The 22902-nt window shown below is 41.6% G+C and overlaps 2 protein-coding genes across 4 annotated transcripts; both read right to left on the reverse strand.

Annotated features, from left to right (window-relative positions):
• Positions 1–2691: 2691 nt before the first annotated feature.
• LOC306928683 (cullin-2-like) lies at positions 2692–4890 on the reverse strand (the record flags this gene model as incomplete). The annotated part of the gene is made up of 1 exon (XM_079508953.1): positions 2692–4890. The coding sequence occupies one exon, from the start codon at positions 4888–4890 to the stop codon at positions 2692–2694; it is 2199 nt and encodes a 732-aa protein (XP_079365079.1).
• Positions 4891–6361: 1471 nt separating this feature from the next.
• mtmr2 (myotubularin related protein 2) lies at positions 6362–22282 on the reverse strand. 3 transcript variants are annotated; one of them, XR_013790680.1, is made up of 17 exons: positions 22039–22282; positions 18205–18292; positions 18072–18095; positions 17889–17946; positions 17382–17476; positions 17180–17284; positions 16705–16809; positions 16533–16616; positions 16301–16450; positions 14499–14687; positions 14009–14194; positions 12462–12668; positions 11857–11949; positions 11664–11777; positions 11224–11400; positions 7757–10403; positions 6362–7468 (listed from the first exon to the last, which is right to left on the reverse strand). XR_013790680.1 is itself a non-coding variant. In XM_079508419.1 (16 exons), the coding sequence occupies exons 1-16, from the start codon at positions 22116–22118 to the stop codon at positions 10239–10241; spliced, it is 1920 nt and encodes a 639-aa protein (XP_079364545.1). In that variant the 5' UTR covers positions 22119–22282; the 3' UTR covers positions 6362–10238. The 3 variants fall into 3 exon arrangements, 1 of the variants encoding a protein (XP_079364545.1); XR_013790681.1 differs by having other exon boundaries at positions 7752–10403; XM_079508419.1 differs by having other exon boundaries at positions 6362–10403.
• Between the last annotated feature and the right edge of the window lie 620 nt (positions 22283–22902).

Genomic DNA, 22902 nt, shown 5'->3' on the forward strand with positions numbered 1-22902 from the left:
CATTGGACACTGGGCTAAGTTACTTCCTGGACTACATGTTGTCTCAGTATGGGTCTGGGGGCACCTAAGATTCCATGCGCGGACAGAAGAAGCTGTCTTTTGCGTCATTTCTGGGTTTTTAGACAGCTGGTGGATGGAAATGAAGCTCCACCCACGCGGCAGATTGCCGCGTCGAACAGATTCCCGGAAAAGCTTGCCCCAGCGGCATTCTGCCCCGTGGGTGGAGCTTCATTTCCATCCACCAGCTGTCTAAAAACCCGGAAATGACCCAAAAGACAGCTTCCTTTGGCCTACATGTTATTACGAATATCAGAACGCTCGCCTCAGGCGTAAATCCGGCGGAACGGTTTCTGCCTGGTTTTCCTAAACATAACCTCGGTAAACTATGCCTAAACGGTTAAACATAACCTTATTCCTAACCTTCACTTCACCTCAGTAAACTATGCCTAACCCTAAACTTATTATTACTTATCAGTAAAACAAGAACCGTTATTACTAGTTCATTAATATTTGTTCTGTGTCTTAAGGTAACATGGATCACTACTAACATGATTGCATCCTGTTGCCCTCATTCCCAGAGGAAATGCTTTGAGAAGCTAATTTCTTCTAAACCCCACTGTGATGTAGCAGCTGGTGTGTCCTGTACTGACCTGGCTGTCGACTCTACACAACCTCCCCAGAAGAACAGTAGGTGTTGGGCAGTGACAGCTATAGGGACTATCCCTGAATTGACTAAATGGGGGAAATTGGCATAATAATGACCAAATAGAGGGTATGCGTGTGACATCATCATCAAACCAGGAAGTTATGCAGGAACGCCTACTGAGTGGCAAAAACGACTTTCTGGCCTTGACAGCCCATACATCCACACAGAAAAGTCTTATCTGATTGCATTAAACAGCATTAAACAATGTTAAACTCACTTTGCCTGTTGCTTTGCCACTCGATTTGCCACTCGATGTGCCATTCACTTTAAGCATGCGCATACTCTCTATTGGGGAGAAAAAAAAGAATAGAAAAATAGCAGAGCAGATGCAGAGGGAGAGACTAGACGAAGTGTGAGAAATGTGGTCAAGGTGTGAAGATGATTTTTTATTCCTTTATTTATTTTTAACAGCTACTGTGTTCTGACACCATTGAGGCGTAGAGTCTAGACTCTTGAAGTTTTTGTCCCTTTGCGTATGTTTCTCTGTCTGTCCAGGGCTAATATCATAAACTACTGGACCGATGAGTAACCTAGTACACATCTTACAATATCTTGTGCGAGATGCTAGAAGGCAGTAGGAAGTACAATGCATTTCTTGTTCACATTGCATTGTTTTTGAAATATTGGGCTGAAAACCTATGGTGTCATATAACGCCATAGATATATACGATTGACATCATACTGTATACTGGCCACATTAAGTCTGAGATCCATAGGAGCCACAGTGTTATTACTTATTAGACCCTGTCTTGTTCATTGATCTGCAGGTGGTTCGATCAGGTTAACGGGGGTGGATGGTGTGGGTGTTATGTTGTAGTGTGTGTGTTACGCCACACACTACATGGAGAAAGTAAATTGAATCCTCATTGACAATGAATGGAGAACTTAAATCATGTGTCTGAGCAAATTGGTATTTTTGTCCTACATAAATATTAAATTCCTATCAATTTACGTCATGTGTCCTAGCCCCTCCTATATTCAGTGTAGATTTTTGTCCTAACACAAACATTAAATGCCATTGACAATGAATGGAGAATTTACGTCATATGTAGACGAGCAAATCGGCCAATTTGTCATAACACAAAGATTAATGGACATGGACTTCATGTTCGTTACAAAGTGATTTCATGACAACTAGAGTCATTCGTTAATACGTCTCTAAATGTTCTGATGAATTGAAAAAGGTGGACCCTGTTGTAAACAAGTGTAATACTTTATCAGTGTGTCGTCCACAGTAACAGTCTTTGTATTGAGTTGTGCTTTCATGTGAAATGTATCTGCAAACTGTTAATAAATACTTCAATCAATCAATCAATCAATTATGTTGTGCATGTGTATATTTCTCATATCGTTGCTGTCGGGAGGAAACCACCTAACTCCATTTTAGATTTTTTTGTAATGCTATTGAACACCCTTTACCCTTTGAAGTGAGGGCCGCTCTTATCATCATGCATCATCATACATCATCTCCATTCATTGTCAATGGCATTCAATGTTTGTGTTAAGACAAACCCTCAAAGCTGGACTTGAACCAATGAAAAGTATTAAAAAGTGCTTCAGACAAAACCTCTTAACTCTATTGGACCCTCAAACTGTCTGCGAAAGCAGCTAACTCCATGCAAGTAATTGACAATATATAGTCAAAATACCAACTTTGATGGGACGGTATTGCATTGATTTAAAAATATAAAGTTTTCTTCATTTTATGAAAAATGTATATTTTTAATTTCCTGAAAAATTAAAACATTTCAGGTGGTTTCTTCCCGAGAGCAGAGATATACTACAGTAAAACCTACCTATAGGCATGCATGCATGTGTATCAGGGACAGAGAAGATTAGCGCTTTATAAGTATTATTATTGGGTTGTGCGCATCCTTGTTGAGATATGCGCTCATTAGCATATACCTTTACTGCACCCGGACGGTCAGTCAGTCAGTTCAGTTCATAGGTGGGATGGAGGATATGAACACTACTGGCTCTTGGTTTTACGCCACATAGCTGTACTCGTTTGCAGAGTTCTGGCTGCGCTCAATGTACTCGTTGTTGATGAGTCCCTCGATGCATGTCTTGATCAAGCTGATGCTTGGGTTGAAACTGGCATTGGTCTGGTTGATGACCTCTTGGATGAGGGTGTTGTGTTGCAGAACCTTGCGGGCCTTCATGATTCTCACTATAGCAGCATCTAAATAATATTTTCGCTCCTTATCTACAGAGCTCCTTGTCTGCTCTGTCTCTTGTGGCGTATCTTTCTGCATCAACATTGTTATCTTGAACTTTGTCCTTTTACTGGTGAAGTCCATATTTAATGAAAACATGGACTTTTCCTTTATTTCCCCCTCTTGGTTGAGTACCTTAGCATCCAAGAGGGAACTGATGGTCTTCTGTAGCTCCTTCTCGTTCATCTGGGTGCTGTCCTGCAGTTCCTTGTAGGCCAACGTTTGGTTGCTGTTGAAGGCCATCAGCACAACCATTTGGTATGCGGTCACCACAGCCACGTAGGGCGTGGACAGGTAGTTCATTCTGACCTCACCTGTGCAGAGATAGTGCAGCCAGGTCAACTTTCTACCTCTTGTGTGCTGACTATTATAGAACAATTCAAACATCTGTACAGTCCTCTCTAGTTCTAGAGGGATGGTGAAGGTGGAGGTGATGCGTGTTACTGGCCAGGCTCCTGCCTGTAGTACATAGATTTGGAAGCTGATGCCCAGGTCTACCACAGTCTCTTGAGTTTTGATAAAGTTGTTGAACTTGTCGTTGAGGTCGGTGCTCATGCTCATGTCCATGTACATTATGTAGAGTTTATTTGTGAACCCATGGCCGCAGGCATGCTTTAGTTTGTTGATCATGGCTTCTTCTGAGTCCATTGACAATGACAGGCCATATATTAACCGCTTTGCTAGCATTCTGGAGTAAAACTGCTGAAACACATCCTTGTCGTCCATGTACTTGAACACAATGAATACGCTGGTCAGTTTGTCGTCCAACTCGCTCTCCATCTTTCCCTTTGCAGACTTCTTCAGAAGATTGTCACAGTACTTGGCCAGCAGTTCAGGGGCTTTGCAGCAGAGAGACTTGGGTTCCCTGTAGTTCACCACAGATGTGAAAGCTTTTTCAAGTGCCCTCACGAAATGAAGATTGCCGCTCAGAGCAGTGTTAATAAGTCGAACAAATTTACCGTGAACCTCCAGCAGAGACTCGACAAACGGTGTTGACGTATCTTCCTGAGAGAGATTACTAGTGGCTCGGAGGCCTGTGTCATGGATATGGACCTTCAACTCCTGGATCATGTAACATACGCCACCGGACACATGCTGCAGTAGGATGTATAGGTTGGCAATGTCATTTGTCTTATCTTGTCGGATGATGTTCTGACAACCCGCGAGGAGGAATTGCTGGTGGTCTACCGCCGTCCTCTGCAGGCATTCACGTTTGACTTTAGCATGGGAGCTAGGATGCAGATAGTTCTGACATAGCAACTCCTCCTCTTTCAACCATGCTAAGACCTTTTCCATATACTGTGAACAGTTGGACTCTTGCAGTAGATTGGAAGACTCCTGTCTGTAATACTCCCCTGTTTTAGCCAGAAATGCCCCCTCGAAGATTTCCTGATATAATTTCAGTGGGAACCACTTCTTGTACTGTTCAACGTGAACAAAGGAGTTGATGACCCCGTGTATACCCCACATTACTTTCTGGTCATTTCTTAATTCATTGAGCAACATTGGGACGAGCACAGCTTTGAGGGGCTCGATCATCCACTTCCTCCACATGTCTAACGACAGCTCTCCGATCTGTGGACACGACAAATGCAAGTCTGCGCCCCAGGTCTGTCCCATGTCTGCATGTGTTAGTTTGTGCTTGTTGAGATAGCTGTATAAACAGTCCAGGTAGTCAGCAGCCTTGCTGTAGTCTTCCCAGTATCTGTGGTACATCACTAAAACGTTCTCATCTGATTCCAGAATGTTCTTGTGCAATTGCTTGACATGATTTTCCAGAAGCACCTTTGTCTCTGTGTATAATTCTTTGTGCTGTGGCTCTGGGTATGCAACGCACAAGTTATAAATGTCGGAAAAGACGTTGTTCCATGTAGCTCTGTCCACACAGTCAAGCATCAAAACATCCTTGATTGTCTTCTGTAGCCTGTTCCATGACTCATCAAAATCCACCACCCGGGGCTTCTTCATCGTGGTTTCTGTTTTAGACTGTACTATACTATATGTTGACTTGTTTTGAAAGCTTTCTCCAGCATCACTTAAATGCACTTCAAGTATGTTACATTTTCACAGCACACATGCTATACATGGTCTACCTCAGTGACGTCACTGAAATGTCATGTCCTGTTGTGGTGAAAATATTGGAATAAACAATCCTATGCTAATTGGTGGTGATATATGGGCATACAGTATACTGATGACACCAGGGATCTCCATACATAGGCTATATAGCATAAAAGGGACAGAAGTAGACTAGACCGACACACAGATCCATACAGTACCCTATATCAGCACAAAAGGGACAGACGGCTACTCTGACAACTAAGGCACTAAGACTCAGACATATCGGTCGGAATGGCGGTGTAACATAGGTGTCACAAAAATGCCCAAAATGTGTTGTGAATTGCACAGGCAACATTTAGTATCTTGCAGTGGCGTGCACAGATAGACACTAGGGGGTGCACCCCCTGCCCTTTTCCCTGTGGACAAAGGTGCCCTTTTGAAAAAAAGGGGGGAAAAAGGGGGGGGGGGGGGGGGTTGGTTTTTCTTTTACAGTGTACACTGTACAGTATGTGGACCATGGTGACATTGATCAATTCTTGATAAAAAAAGCTTCTAATATATTATTTAGGCCCCAAAATCTATAAATCTCACACTATTAAGGCAACCGGCCGGTTCCACCCTTTTTTCACTTAAGCACCTGCCCCTCTAAACGTCTGTGCACGCCACTGGTATCTTGCATATATATTTAGACGTTCCAGGAATCTGTCTCTCTGTGACCCGGTCTTCCTATATCCATGGTCAATGCCACATAGAGATAAGATGACTGATGGCCTCTGTTATGAATTGGCCTTTATCTGCTTGACCCAGTACATACATGTGTTGAATTACTATCATCTGCATAAGCATATAATGATACCCTTGATACCATGATGACCATCAACCACTTTATCAGATAGACCGCCTGACGTCTGTGCACAATGATACGAGATGCATGTTCTGTTCTTTTCCATGTCTCATATCTTCTGGTCACCTCATGTGTCCATTTGTCCAATACTGTATAAATATTCTTTGTGTGTAATAAACTTCATGACTTGCCGTATGATACCGTCTGTTCTGTCGTCTTGATACTGGCTGGTGTCGTCTTGTTCTGCGCACACATGACTCAACTGAAGTCACCACCAATTGAGTTGAACTCAAAATGTTTGGTTTGTGGCATTCAAAAATGCCAAAAAATTACATTACACACAAAATTACAAAAAAAATGACTCTCTTTCTGCTGCAAGGTGACAATTTCTTTAGGCAGGATGGCTATAGCGTCTTCTCATTTCCTGAACAAATATATGTTTATATTTAAGACCTTCTTCATGCAAGTATTATTTTCACAGAAACACATTTGCATTGTCAAAAAGAACTGCTCACTTTCACATAAACGTCTCTATAGGGTATAACATTTTATTAATTTGCCTTTCTAATTACATTTTTGCAGTTATCTCACATTACAGTAGTAGGAAATGCTGTTGTGCATGGAATGGAAATTGTGGAAACAAGTTTCAAAGTGGCTAAAAAAATTCCTGTACCGTCCTCTAATGCCTGAGATCTTGCAAAAATGATATGTAATAAAAAACAGTAATGGAATTGCAAATGTTTGCTACAAATATTTTTTTTGTATGGGAGATGACAACTTAATATTGATGACATGGGTGATGCATTTTTACTAAATGTAATCAATTAATACAATCTGAAATGTGGTTAAGAGAGCAAAGTAGTGGGCGTTTCACATTCTTAAAGTTGCCTCTATGTTAAAAGGTGGAATGTTTTTAAATTTGGAAGCCAATCAAAGTCATTGTAGTAGTCCATCATTTCTCTCCAGCTGTCAAATTTTGTTTTTTAATCCAAAGATAAAAGATGCGTGGAACACACTTGACAGTTTTCCACCAAAGTAAAATGCAACCGTTTTGATTTAGTCGTCTCCTTGGCTGCCCTAAACAGTACATGCTTTTAGCCAATTATTACTTATTTTATTAGAAACTGAAGTCTGTTCTAGACCTCCAGTTATTGAAACAAGTTAGTGCCCGCTGATGCAGGATCTATAAAGCAGTGGTTCCCAAACCTTTGCATGTCAAGGACCCTCAAATTGACACCAATTAGCTCCGCGGACCCACATTTGAAAGAGATATGCCAGGGACCCCCAGGGACCCCCCCATAAGAGAAGATCTTTACGGCTCTAGCAGTGATTCTCAACCAGTTTAATTTCAAGGACCCCCAGTTTGACATACATTAGTCTACAGACCCCCCGTTTAATGGCATTTCTATCTCTGGAACCCTCGATTTATATTGTAAAATCAATGTTAATGTAACTCTGAGAGTGTACAAATGTGTACACTCTCTGAGTTACAGACCCATAAGGGTCCATTTGGTTCCAAACTATCATTTAGCTGGGGACCCCCTGTAAATCCCTCAGGTACCCCTGGGGGGTCCCCGGACCCCAGTTTGGGAACCACTGCTATAAAGGGTGTATAGAACCATAACCCTGCATCCAATGTGGCTACAGTTGGAGGGCATCGATATTGTCCTTTTCTTTTTGCTGAGGTTTGCGTGATCTGCGCAAAAGGACAGTTAACCCATTTTTGGGCGGGAACCCCTTTTGGTGTTTTAAACATTGTTATAATTTAGATCTACAAGCTCATAGCGCGCCACTCGTAGGTCTGCTATTTTTGAAAAACCGTGAAAATATTTATTTCAGAAAACTGGAGGATTTAGAAGGATTTTTAAAAAATTTGAGGTCAGGCCTAAATGGGTCAAATGATAAGGGACAATATCGGTGGCACCCAACTGTATATTGAAATCTAGTATCTCTATGCAACATGAAATGGTGACTGATTTATATCAACATTTTGATAGATATCCAACAATTATAGATATCCACTGAATGAGACAAATCAACAAGTACATGTTCAGTGCAGTTCAGAAATGCAAAACACCTTCACACCTTTATGGCTATAAAGAGATAGAGATTGATAACACATTATTATAAATACAGGTCTAGAATTGAGGAATATAAATAACTTTAAAGCAAAATTACACTTTGATACGTGTTTGGGTTGTTACTATAGTTACCTTAACTATTCTTCTGCCTATAGGCCAGGTCCTAGTATGAGCGAATAGGGGAAGGGAATCAACGTCATGTGATTCCTTGTTTTGACCCGGCAAAAACCTGGATGTGTGTTTCAAAGAATACAATTATTGGCAGAATCGTGGAAAGTTTCGAATATTTTACGGTGCCGTTTTAAATTTTCACAAGATCGCTGCTGGTTGGAATTACCTGCACTACTTACAATAATGCAATTCCAATAAGAAAAGTTGTGTCGTTTTACCCCATGAAGGAATGGGGTCATTCGGCCATGCCCTGAAATACCCGTATGTCTCTCAAAGACTACTAAAATATTTAATTATATACAGTATATGAATTGACTTACCATATACCTTATATTGCATGGTGAAACTCAAAATCATAAAGTAAAAATGTCAACTTCATGTTGATTTTACTTGTAACAAAGACTCTGACTAGGACGTTGGGCTATATGACATATGACATGACAATCCCTATATTTGGGCCCGAGCCGACCTAGTGCTGATATCAGATAGATGTGGTAGAACCATATATGGATATAAAATAGCTCAAGGCTGTATTGAGAGTTTCCTCTGAGGTGGAAGATACATGCTGGACAGTCTGCCGCGAGGTTACTCCGTGGTGGGAAATAATTAAATAATACAAGTACGATATAATACAAGAGAATGACAATTCTCGCAATTGGCACGCGCGGCAGTACGTTTTATTTTTGTAGAAGAGGCAAACTAATACTGTTTATACCGTTGGCCTGTTTATTGGTATAGATGTGTAAACTTGAAACATTAAAAAGGTCTCTTTTCCCTTGATCTTTATCTTTTTTTAGTATAATAGTATTAGTTTAATTAGATTAATACACGATAATCAACACTTAACACTTTAATTTAGAACACAGCCAAATCAAATCATAGTACATACGTACATGTTCAATCAATTATTCGATCAAAGCAAACGGCACAAACAATATTAGTTTGCCTCTTCTACAAAAATTAAAGTTACAAGTTACTGTCGTGTGTGGCGTGCCAAGCTGTCATTCTCTTGTACTTGTATTATTCCCCACCATGGAGTAACCTCGCGTCACGGAGGACAGTCTGGTGAGACCCTGGGGGCAAGACGGGCAGTGTCGGTAGGCCAATCAGAGGCAGGCGGGGCGTTACCATGTCTATGCTCGGACGTAGAATAGATATACGCATCTTCAAATAGTAAAATCAACAGGATGTTGACATTATTAATAATAAGGCTGTGGTGAGTTTTGTAATGTTATACATTGGCAGGATCCAGTTTGTTTACATTCCTTTATGTGTTAAAAATGGTGATTTGAGACCTGTGCAATATAAATCAAAGAGGAGGCATGTCTAATCAATTGAGCAACTATTGAAGACATCTCACCAATATCTGGAGATATCATGGCACGGTAACTACACAACCCCAACCTCTACCAAAGAGTCATTTAGCTTTTTCTTTCTGCTCTGCTACTGTAGATCAGAAAAAAGGAATCTTATAAAGGAATGTATGTTCATACACAATCATACATCATATTTGGTCAAAGCATCCTGCAATGACTTAAGAAAACAATCTTTATCCCAAATACCCCCAATATCCCCCAACTCTTTTCTAATAATTAGAAGCTAAGTTAACATTCCAGCCCTTTAGTTATATTCTCATAAGGAGATATTTAGTAGTTTCTATTAATAGTGTTCTAACAACAAAATATCCTAACATATATTCACAACTGCTTCAATGCATTGCCTTTCAGACAAGCATTGGCCACCTGTCCCTTGCAAAGTGGAGGAATGGACAGAATGTTCCTAAAAAGTAAGGCATACTTAGTTTTACTCTATTAATATTTTAGTGAAATAATAACTTAAAAATAAAAAACACTACAAACACTGATTGTAGGTAAGCTACTATGCCCAATCATACTTTCTTTATCAGGCTATGTTCGCTTAACCTTGGAAGAGTAGAGTATGGCTGTAGTAAAATGGTCACAGAGGGGTTCCTTTTTCTGTATGACACTACAGAATCTCATCAGCAACGTAACGTTAAGCGATGGTACAAGGCCAATAATCTGTTTCTGCAGACTTGTAGTAGTTGCTTACTAAGGCAGCATGTCACTCCAACCCTCTGTGGCACAGATGTCTCAAACAAGAGGATTCTGTTCATGTAACGATTCTAGGAGTCAGTCGTGTCAAACAAAGGTCTGCACTGGAGTGATGGAGCGTGTGGGAGATCCTGCCCTCTCAGAGGAAGAGGAAGCTGAACGGTTGGTCACCTCTCGCTGAAGTTCCTCCACTCTCTTCTGTAACTCTGCTCGCTTGGCCAACAGCTCCTTGTAACGCTGGTGCACAGGCTCCTGGAAAAACAAATTACAAGAAAATCAAGGAGGATTTACATACATGGGGAAGTATGCTCATATTTCATGGCTGGGATGAATTAGTTAATGTGTTCTCTATTTTTCTATTGATTATTATAATGTTTTTCATTATTTGTAATAGAAGTGTCCTTTTTCTTTTGCTGAATATTTGATGCTTAGCTTTTGCTATTGTATTTCTCTGGCTGTCATACACACGTGTGGCCACTGTGGCGTCAGGGGTTGATCGAGTGCTTAATGGCATGTCTATGTAATTACTGATGTATTAACTGATTGGCACTCACGTGCCTCTGACACTTCTCAATGCAAAGCTGTGTTTTCTTGCTGCTATATAATGAGTGTGTTTGGTGATTTTGCTTCATTCTTGCCCTGATGAAGACCAGTGAGGTCGAAACATGTTGGCAGTCGCCTTTTTAATTTAATAAAGGCTTCCCTCCTCTTTTTAACTTTGAGTGCCCGGATCGTCTCTTTTTAAAAATCTATGCCTTCATCCCGTTTTGATCTGTGTGAGCACCTTTTATCATCATTACTTTTTGACACCTGGTTAGTTCCTCTTTTTCTGTGATGAATTAGTTTTAAAGATGAACATTCTTCAAAGATTATTGTACCCATTGCAGAATGATGCTGCCAAATTCAATTCCCAATACCTGGTTTTCCAACATTAACAAACTGATTAAAATGTTTTACAATTTTTGCATTTAGAATAGAAGGAAAAAAGAAAAACATGGGTTGCAATCTACAACGTTAGGAGGCGAGTAATTATGAGTGCAAACAAAACGACACAAAACATGCTTCTACATACCTGTGGCCTCATGCGAGGGTTCCAGCGGATGTAATAGCCCACCCAGAGCTCTAGGTGACGCAAACTGACCACGGGGAACAGTACATGGTTGTAGTAGTTCACATACAGAGGGTTGGTAAACTCCTCCAACTGGCTGTTGATGTAGGACCACAATGACACAGACCTCTTGGGAATCTCCTGTCAAATACAAAAGGTTTGTTTCTTAAGTGCTTTACTGTAACACTCTTCAAAAACATTCCACAGTCAGTGTATGTTTAATATTTTAGGATTATAAATAGAGCTTCATTTTAGTGTCCAACTGGTCACTAGGCAGCTCTTAAAACATAAAAATGCAAACATGCGTGCATAAAAAAATCATACATTTCACATACAGTACATTTCTAGATTTCTAGAGTACAAAATGCTCAAAATGCTTAGGAAAAAAATAGGATAATTCATACTTCTTTCACCCTCTGTTGCTCACTGTTACACAAGAACGTCCCAAACAGGCAGCTGTACAGGTGGTCTAGGATAGTCACCAGGAAGTATTCGTTGAACTCAAAAGCTGCTGGGAACTTCAGTCAAAAAGACAATCATTATCATCACGTTAAACTGAAGATTTTGTTCACTTCAGTAACAGATCTTATCCTTTACCTGGCGGGTCATCTGCCAAACACAGTCCATGAACTGAACGAAGACGGGTGAGCGATCCGCATCCGTGTGGTTCTTATCTCCATGACCAATCCTCTGAAAGAAAAGAGGTGCAAAGAAAAATCAAGTTATGCAACTGGAACAGTTCGACGAAGAGTGGAGCAAATCAAGTTATGCAACTGGAACAGTTGCATAGAGGCAGTTGCAAAATGCAAACCCAAGAATATTAGTGAACTGGAAGTCATTGCACATGCGGAATGGGGTTAAGATTCATCAAGAAGCTGGTGTCTGGCTATGCATCACCTTTGCAGCAGGTCGAACTGCAATAGTCATTGAAAGTGGCTTTTTGTTGAGCCATTTCAATTGTTCTTGTCTGATGTATTTATTGGAAACAAAAAGTTGATAGTTCATACATTTTGTCAATATCCCTAATTTGCAGTGGGGGTTGTATAATTTAGGGTGCACATTGTTGTTTTTGTTTGTTACTGGTTTCACTGTACAACAATGTGTTCCTTCCAATACTTAATTCTGCATACTGTGTTTACAGTATGCAGAAGGCAAAGGCAATGAAATGATAATTGCAATAATTTAGAAGAGAGCCTATTTACCATCTGGAAACGGTGGCCAAAGCTAAGCCACTCTTTCTCCAGTAGCACCTGGAAGCCTTGAATGGTGCGGTAATAACCATCCAGCATTAGCATGGCCAGCGAGGTGAGCTGGGCCGTGCGGTCCCAACCATCGCTACAATGCACCACTACCGACGTCTTCCCAGACTCCACCTTGTCTGCAATCCTCAGTGCTCCAGCCAGGATCAGCTGCATGTAAAATACATACAATAACTTGGTCAAAATGGTCCACCGGACCTCATTTCACCTCATTTAACCCATTTTGACCTGAGATCAGATTCTAAAAATGTCTTCTACATCCTGACAGTTTTCTGAAAAAGCTATGTTTCTATGTCAGTGGTTCTTCGATTTTTCAAAAATAGCAGACCTACAAGCTCGTAGCGCGCCACTCGGTGGCGCGCTATGAGCTTGTAGATCTGCTATTTTGAGTGGTGTAAACCACTCCTACAACTGGCTTTGTTAGTTTACGTGTCTGTCCGTACCAAAAAAATCACACCCGTATGAACTGAGTGGTGTAAGGTCTTATATAGCCTGATCAGCTCTGATCTGACGTAATGTCTGACGTAATGAAATCACACCCGGGTGAACTGGGTGACCATAGCAACCATGCTCATTTTTTTAGCACAGACAGACAGACACGTAAACTAACAAAGCCAGTCGTAGGAGTGGTTTACACATGGTTAACAGCAACATGGTTTACACATGGTTGCTATGGTCACCCAGTTGACCCGGGTGTGATTTCAGCTTTGTTAGTTTACGTGTCTGTTCGTACCAAAAAATGAGCATGGTTGCTATGGTCACCCAGTTCACCCGGGTGTGATTTCATTAAGTCAGGCATTACGTCAGATCACAGCTGATCAGGCTATATAATACCTTACACCACTCAGTTCACACGGGTGTGATTTTTCAATAGCTAAAGCATAACATAATGCCAACACCAAAAGGGGTTCCCGCCCAAAATGGGTTAAACCTTGGTTTCTACCTAATTTTTGAGTGGTGTAAACCACTCCTACAACTGGCTTTTGTGTGCATAAAAAAATGACCATGGTTGCTATGTTCAAAATAATTTCTGACGTAATTAAATCACACCCGGGTGAACTGGATGACCGTAGCAACCGTGGTCATTTTCTCTGCGCAAAAAAAGCCAGTTGTGAAATCACATCCGGGTGTGATACATACATTTATCAAAAATGATAGCTTTTTTTACTTAACATATTTTGTGTGATTTCATTACGTCAGACATTACGTCAGACCACAGCTGATCATGCTATATAAAACCTTACACCACTCAGTTCACACGGGTGTGATTTTTCATTTATCTAGAGCTCGGTAATATGAAGAACATTCCACCATGTTATATGCCGTGATTCATTGAAATTGAACTTCCAAATAACACTTAAGCAACAGGGAGAATATTTGCAATACCTCAACACTGAATTTTTCGTTCATCGTTCATTGATTCAATTCAACATAATACTGGATCGCCCAGCCCGAACTGACAGGTGGTGAATGACTGTACACAAACTAACCTTTATGTGCTCAAGCCAATGAGTGGACTCAAGGTTGGAGAGCCAATGGGATTCCTCGATGTTTGGGTACACCACCTCCTTCACCTTGCGGAGTGACTCCCTCATCACATGGATGTTATGTATATCCAAAAACACCAGTTCAGCATTCTGATATGCATCCTCACTTTCATATCCACCTCCTTTCATCTAGAGGAAAACAATGAAAAGAGGAAATTTTCATTGGTTTATGACTTTATGCTCAATACCAATGCAGCTTTAATTTAACAAATACAGGATATATTATGTGGGGGCGGGACACACACTCACGCAGAGATTCTGTGCATTAAGTTACAGTAGATGCATTTATTATTGATTTGGCCACATGTGGTACTCAGTTTACACACACATTTACACTCAAACGCACACGGTCAAGATTTGTTCCGTTTTGTATCCCTTTCGACAGATATGAACGCTCACGTATCAAACGTCAATTCACCATCCGTGAACAAACCTTATTGGCAGCCGCATTGACGCTGGGCCTGGCATCGAAAATGAAAAGCTTATGGGATTGAGCGTTGGCGTCCATAATGGCCTGCAGGTATTTCTCATCCTCTTTGCTGCGCTTCCCATTCACTCCAACCATGGGTTGACTGCACCGGGTCACTGTGGCCTGGCTCTCTGGATGGATCCAGGACAACACCTACACAACACCAGGAAACATTATTAACCATGGGTTGACTGCACCGGGTCACTGTGGCCTGGCTCTCTGGATGGATCCAGGACAACACCTACACAACACCAGGAAACAGTATTAACCATGGGTTGACTGCACCGGGTCACTGTGGCCTGGCTCTCTGGATGGATCCAGGACAACACCTACACAACACCAGGAAACATTATTAACCATGGGTTGACTGCACCGGGTCACTGTGGCCTGGCTCTCTGGATGGATCCAGGACAACACCTACACAACACCAGGAAACAGTATTAACCATGGGTTGACTGCACCGGGTCACTGTGGCCTGGCTCTCTGGGTGGATCCAGGACAACACCTACACACAACAACAGGAAACAGTATTAACCATGGGTTGACTGCACCGGGTCACTGTGGCCTGGCTCTCTGGATGGATCCAGGACAACACCTACACACAACAACAGGAAACAGTATTAACCATGGGTTGACTGCACCGGGTCACTGTGGCCTGGCTCTCTGGATGGATCCAGGACAACACCTACACAACACCAGGAAACATTATTAACCATGGGTTGACTGCACCGGGTCACTGTGGCCTGGCTCTCTGGATGGATCCAGGACAACACCTACACAACACCAGGAAACAGTATTAACCATGGGTTGACTGCACCGGGTCACTGTGGCCTGGCTCTCTGGATGGATCCAGGACAACACCTACACACAACAACAGGAAACAGTATTAACCATGGGTTGACTGCACCGGGTCACTGTGGCCTGGCTCTCTGGATGGATCCAGGACAACACCTACACACAACAACAGGAAACAGTATTAACCATGGGTTGACTGCACCGGGTCACTGTGGCCTGGCTCTCTGGGTGGATCCAGGACAACACCTATACACAACAACAGGAAACATTATTAACCATGGGTTGACTGCACCGGGTCACTGTGGCCTGGCTCTCTGGATGGATCCAGGACAACACCTATACAACACCAGGAAACAGTATTAACCATGGGTTGACTGCACCGGGTCACTGTGGCCTGGCTCTCTGGATGGATCCAGGACAACACCTATACACAACAACAGGAAACAGTATTACCACAGCCAGTAGCAACAGCCAACTATGTAACAATCAGTGGTGGCAAATAACTAAGTACTTTTACTTAAGTACTGTACTTAAGTACAATTTTGAGGTATTTGTACTTTACTTGTACTTTTACTCCACTACAATTATTTGAAAACTTTAGTTACTAGTTACTTTGGAGATTTTCATTTTGATTAGAAAACATACAGTAACCACTTCAACCCTATACATTTCGGCCATTTGAAAATAGCAGATCTACAAGCTCACAATGCGTTGCAATGGCGACGCATTGTGAGCTTGTAGATCGGCTATTTTCAATAGATTTTCTACACATTTTGAACTTGTGAAATGGGACATTCTGCAATATGAATACTTTTAGTACTTTAGGCACATTATGATGCCGACACTTTTGTACTTTTACTTAGTTCTAAATTGCAGTATTGGTACTTTTACTTAAGTAAAACAATTGAGTACTTTTTCCACCACTGGTAACAATTCATATGTACAATCTTGGCGAAGCGTTGATCACTTACAGGTATCCTGCCCTTGGCCCTGAAAGCAGCGACTCTCTTCACTTCGTCATCCGGTATGTTCACGGGCACCACCAGAGTAGATGGATATGTGTCACACAGCTCGTAGTGATCATTTACTTTTGTTATCCTCCAGCTTTCATTCGGTATACCCTACAACAACAACAAACAAACAGAACCTATAATAATTGTTTAATAAGAACCCCAGAGCATGTAAGCAGATCATTTTAAGTACCAGTCTTTTGTATTCCGCCTGGGCGTCATACACTTTCCATCCATTTTCAGGAAAGACCTGCCCGTATTCAAAGGCAAAGATTTGCTGGGGAATTAAGAAAGGAACATGTCAGCTTGGTCTTCATGCAGGATTTAAACAGACATGGTGTGTCAAAGACAAGTGACTCACTCACCAGCCCATTGGAAACAGGAAACGCAAATTTCATCAGGACTTCAAAAATGGACTTCCTGAGTGAGTCCTCCATCTGCTTGTGTGCAAACCGTAAATTCCTCATATCCTGGAAAGAGGGAGAGAAGACGCAAAATCCACACTAAATAACTGTGTGTTGTTGTTTTTTTTCAAGGGCAATTTCTGTTTCAGCTTCACCCAGCTTATGGCTGCTTAGATTGTCATGATGAGTTCTTGTTAAGTGTCTTGCTCAGGGACTTTGACAGACACGCATGACTGGGCCCGGCCCGGGAGGCGAACCAGTGACCATAAGATTATCAGTTCACTAAGCTACGACCAGCCCCAAAATAGATGAGAAGATCTGAGTAGGTGTTATGGTCTCGATCTGTGTGCTCATTCAATCATTTTTGTACAAAGTCCAAGAAAGGTTTGTTTCCCACATCTTTCTCAAACCATTAGCTTTTTCAGACCATGCTCACCTTGCAAACTAGTCCATAGGAAACATCACCACGACTTGATGCACCTCCAATCTTTTCCACACGACTCACCACCCCAAGGGGCAAGTCTAACACAAATGCTGGCTCCTAGAAGCAAAAGATGTGTTAGTGACATAAGAAACTACAATTTATTTTTATTGTTATATTTGTATTGTTACTTACTTTGTTACATTATCTAACATACCCTGTCTGTGCTTTTGAAGAAAAGCCTGTAGTTGGTGATAGTGAGTGTTCCCCTGAGTGCTCCAATAAAAGGACAAATATAGGTGACATCTTTGGCTGTAAAACAAAGCAAGTAAATGGTAAATGGTGCATTTATATAGCGCCTTTATCCAAGGCGCTTTACAGAGATTGCAGATTGTTACATTCACCCATTCACACACACATTCATACACCGATGGCAACGGAAACCATGCAAGGCACCAACTAGCACATCGGGAGCAATTAGGGGTTCAGTGTCTTGCTCAAGGACACTTCGACATTAACTCTGGGGAAGCCCGGGTTTGAACTGGCAACCTTGCGGTTACCATCCAGGCACTCTACCCCTGAACCACCGCCGCCCCAAGTAAAATACTTGGCTTTAACCACCGGCTATATACATATATATCAAGAAAACCACACATGCATTTTAAACGTAGTTATCACGTCTCAATTAACTGTCAATACATTCAGACAAAGAAAGAGCTCTTACTCATATCTTGCACAGTTTCATTTGGAAGTAACTGTGGTTCCTCTTTGTCTGACTCTGCCTGAAACAAAAAAAAGCCCTAGCTGTCAGTCTTGAGCTTGCAGGACTTATCCATTTGGGCCCTATTGGAAGCCCTTGTAGATCTTCTATTTTCGAAACATTGCTGAAATGTCAGGGACAACATACCTTGATGGGAGCTTTGGGCCTGACCTGAAGGGGAGAATTGAGTCAAACATCAAGACTGTGTTAGAGATACTTGTTTTAATGAAGTATAAAGTTGTCATTTGTCAACTAAAGCCAACATAACTATAGTACGAACCCTCAGCTCAGGGGAGAGCTCTGTTGGAGACACAGAGTCTGCAGAGGGTGGTTTAGCTTGGCCAGACCGGTCAGAGCGAGTGGAAGTGCTGAAGAAAATAATAATTATAACAACAACAACAACAACAACGGTAGTAGACAAAGATTCATCCTAGTACTTTCATATCAGCAGGATTAGGTTTTCAGTGTACTAACTACTGCACTACTGTCAACACATCAGACATTGACAAACTAAGATGAGACCAACACATAATACACTGTTGCACGCCCAAGCTCACAATGTGTTGCAGATCATGCAATGCATTGTGAGCTTGCTAATATATTACCATACATTATATAGCCCAGGGGTTCTTAACCTGTGGGTCAGGACCCCCTGGAGAGTCCCCATATGATTTTTGAGGCCCTCCTATGCCCGGCTTTCCGTAAACACAAACATTGGCTTGTGATTGGCTGATCACGCCATAGCGTCGATTTGATTGGCTGAGCAAAGTACATATTGAAGATAAAAGTGAGGGCATAAAAGTGAAGACGCCAAAAGTGATTGGTCGGAATGACTTTTGTGATGATTTGATTGACTGAGCACGGAATGTGATGTATAAGAGCACGCCTCACTTCACACGGGTGTGAGTCTTTTTAATATAAAAAAGACTGCATAAAAAGTAATCAACCAACTATACTATAAAAATCACACCCGTGTGAGTTACTGTGTGGGGGAATTAGCATTTAGCAGACACCTCTCCCTCTCTCCCTCTCTCCCTCCCTCGCTCCCTCCAATTATTATTAGCAGGCAACAGTGCAACACCATCTCTCTCTCTGTTTCTAGCACAACAGCGCCACTTTTGCCCCTACTGGAACTCGAAACATAGTGACATAGGTTGGGACATAGGGACATTGCTGTTCCATGGAAACTGGTCAAACATTGGCCAAATTGTCAAATAATATAAGAAAGTAGCAGCTCTATAAGCCCACCAGAGTGTGTAATTCTACTCAAACTGTCATTGATCTCATTCTGACCTCGGAAAAATCCAAAATATCCAAGAAAGGTGTCATTGTATGCAGGCTTAGCGATCATTTTATGATATTCTGTACCCGCAAAAAACAAAAACTTAAGACCGTCATATCTAGGGACCTCAAAACCTACTCTAGCGAGGTCTTTAACCAATAATTGGAGAGTCTGGATTGGTCCGATGAGCTTAAGAGCACACTTGTCGAAGAAACATGGATTGGCTTCAAAACAAATTTACAAATGTATCAGTACTGTACAACATGGCTCCCCTGAGAACCATCAGGGTCAAAACCCGCTCGGAGCCATGAATTCGGACATAGTCCGACATACTGACTGCAATGAAAGCCAGAGACAAAAAATGCTCTGAATTTCTAAGCTTCAAATTTCAAAGCTTGCCAAACGCTTCGACAGTGATCTCCAAGCTCAACTGGACAACATTAAAACGCAACGAAACAAGCAAAGAAACATTGTTACTGCCATGACCAAATATGCAAAAAGAAACTTTATCAATGCTAAAGCTGAGGAAAACAAAAACAATCCTCGGGATCTCTGGAAGCGCTACTCAACAACCAACTAGGCTGCGGTTAGAAACTGAAATCCAGGTTTACAAACATCAAATCGAACGACACATTCATCACTGACGAGCTTGATGTGGCCAACTGCTTAAACATTTTCTTTACAAACATAGCAACAATGCTGGTTAACAAACTGCCCTCCCACTCTGGGCGTTTTGGTGTAGAGCACATTAAAACCTTCTATAGAAACCTAGGTGTTTGTAAAGACGATTTTAAACTGTTAATGGTAACAACTGATGAGGTACTTAAGAAACTGAGTGCCCTCCAACCCAACAAGGCCACTGGCCATGACAATATTCCCTCCAAATGTCTCAGAGACTCACTCAGCCATCTCTATAGCTCTAATCATCACCCACATACGGTAATAAACCTCTCCATCAAACAGGGACAGGTCGCCCAAGATTTCAAACTTGCCAAAGTAACCCCCCTGCACAAGAAAGGGAGCAAATTAAACCCTGGCAACTACCGCCCTATTTCCATTCTTAGCTCCATCTCGAAAGTGATGGAAAAAATAGTCTATGAACATGTTGAAAAGTATCTTGTCTTGCCACTTAAAAACGAATGTAAATGTACCAATTCAAATCTGTCTTCAGAACATCCCACTCCACTGACACATGCCTCCTCTATTTGAGCAACCACATCAAACACAAGGTGGATGCTGGCATACAGTATACTGCTGCATGGTCATGCTGGCCTGGACCTCCAAAAGGCTTTTGACTGGTTAACTTAACAAGCTAAAAGCAACATGGGTTTTGATAGCACATCAGTGAGCTGGATGCAATCCTACCTGGAGGGGAGAGAACAGATGGTGGAGGTGAACGGAACCTAGCCCTGGTCCAGTGCTTACAGCGAGTAGAGCGAGAGAGACTCGCTCTACTCGCTGTAAGCACTGGACCAGGGCTAAACGGAACCCAGATTCTGCACAAAAATGAAACTATTTTTTCTCCTATGCCACCAAAATGTGGACCAACAGTCATTAAGACATGTGAATCTCCTTCAAAACCACTCTCAAAGGGCACCTACGGACGGCTGCATTTTCAAAACTGGCCCCTTTTCCCCTAACTGTATATTTTTTTTCCCTTTTTACCTCTTTGTATGATGATTTCCTGTGTATATTTGTACGTCTCTAAATGTTCTGATGAATTGAAAATGGTGGACCCTGTTGTAAACAAGTATAATACTTTGTGGTGTCGTCCACAGTTAACTGTTAATAGATCTTTCAATCAATCAATCACAACGCCTTCTCATCGCGAGCGGTTGTGAGCTTATAGATCGGCTATTTAAACAATATTTCTCTGTGGACCTGAGTCAAACCACATGTAATGCCTCAACTCCTACTATAAAGTGCTTGTCACGTCAGGATGGGGGTGTGTGAATATGATAATTGTGGGGGGTCCCCAGTTCAAACATGATTATTTTGGGGGGGGTCACTCTCAGCCTGAAAAGATGAGAACAACTGTCCTACAGGAAGAGTGGGCCCCTAAAGTTGGCCTTCACCAGTGAGTAGAGTAGTTGTATTAAGTATATTGATTGATTGAATACTTAATTAACAGTTTGCGAAAAGAAAGAGCCAAGGAAAGTATTAAGTACAGTTCAATACAAGGTCTGCTAAGAGTTTTTTCCCCCGTTATTTACCCCCTCTATGATGATTTCCTGGTTTTGGCTATATAGAAGTGTCTATTTGTACGTCTCTAAATGTTATGATGAATTGAACAAGGTTGACCCTCTTGTAAACAAGTGTAATGCTTTATTGGGTCGTCCACTCACAGTTGACAGTTGTATTGAGTTGTGCTTGAAATGTACTGTAATTCTGCAAACTGTTAATAAATACTTCAATCAATCAAAAAAAGGATAATCATGAGTGCATAGTTATGGCATCTGCCGGACCGGTTCTGAATAATATGTAGTGTGTACACAAAGAGTAGTGCCAGTTACTAATCAAAGAACAGAACAGAATGGACTACTGGCACAAAGGACTGCCAGTCCAATTATCTCCGTTTAGTTTAGGGCTCCTCGTCCCAGACTCCCCACATCACAGATACTAGTAGTCTAGTACAGACTCAGAGTATTTCAATCAGTGCGGTCTCCAGAACGAAAGTTCTGTCATATTGTAAAATAGACTGGTCTGGTCTACAATAATCAGTAACCTCTATAGTAGGGCTAGATTTATTGTGTATAATAACAAAACAAAAAAAATGTCTCCTATATCTCTCAGTCGAACTAACGTTAGATTGCTAATGTGTATTTATTTTACCTGGACAATGAATCAACACTTGGCTGTCTGGACGAGGATCGCTTCGAGCCCAGACTGTCAATGCTGCCACTCTTCTCCATGCTGACCTCATACAAGTTTTTAAACTAAAGGAACTACTGGTGGTGTTTAATGCAAACTAATGTGTAACAAGGATATTGTCCACTGGATAATGTTTTAATTCCGCCTCTGGAGTAAAGTAAATACGAGCGATTCCCAGGAAGCTGCCATTTTTTTCCCAGCCTCCTTTAGGTCACAATCACAAGCAGTGTTGGTCACAAGTTCCAGACAGTTACCGATGACGCTGGCGCCCCCTGTCGCTTTCCCATAATACTATCGCCACAGCTGTAATCTTACCTGGGCCAACTAGTTAATAACAGGTAAAAGTTGATAGGATAGGTTAAATAAAAGCTGTACTTAACAAGACATTATGACATTTAAACCATGAACTTCAGCTACATGTTAGCCCCTTTCAGTACCCTTGTTTACCGTGGTAACATCTCCCCAAATACAGAAAAGAGGGGCTAGCTAGATGTATCCATGAAAACGATTGTCCTTAGCTGTTTTTTTCCCCATCTGAGGTGACAGTAAATCCATTCAATTTAGAGCAGGATCAGAAGTCCAAGGATTCTCAGGTTTATTTGTGAGAGGTTAGTAATATCAAATGGTCAGCAACTAAGACATGGTCCCATTCAGTTCAATATATTTGGGCATTCGGATAAGCGTGCGCAGCCCATTATTATAAACGCAATCCTTTTTGTTTGGGGAATTTCAACCAGTGAAACACAAGCCCCCCAAAACTCACCCTGTGTGTAAATTCATGTCTTAACCCATTCGTTTCTTAAAGATCACATAGGATAGATAGAC

Source organism: Electrona antarctica (genome assembly GCF_951216825.1).
Source record: "Electrona antarctica genome assembly, chromosome: 8".
Taxonomy (NCBI): domain Eukaryota; kingdom Metazoa; phylum Chordata; class Actinopteri; order Myctophiformes; family Myctophidae; genus Electrona; species Electrona antarctica.

Excerpts from the sequence above, each read along its gene's own strand:
- mtmr2 (XM_079508419.1), bottom strand. The coding sequence starts at position 22,118 with ATGGAGAAGAGTGGCAGCATTGACAGTCTGGGCTCGAAGCGATCCTCG. Across the intron at positions 12,669-14,008 it reads ATTGGCTTGAGCACATAAAG|CTGATCCTGGCTGGAGCACT; the intron begins GTTAGTTTGTGT and ends TTTTACATGCAG. Across the intron at positions 11,778-11,856 it reads TTTGGCAGATGACCCGCCAG|TTCCCAGCAGCTTTTGAGTT; the intron begins GTAAAGGATAAG and ends TTTTGACTGAAG.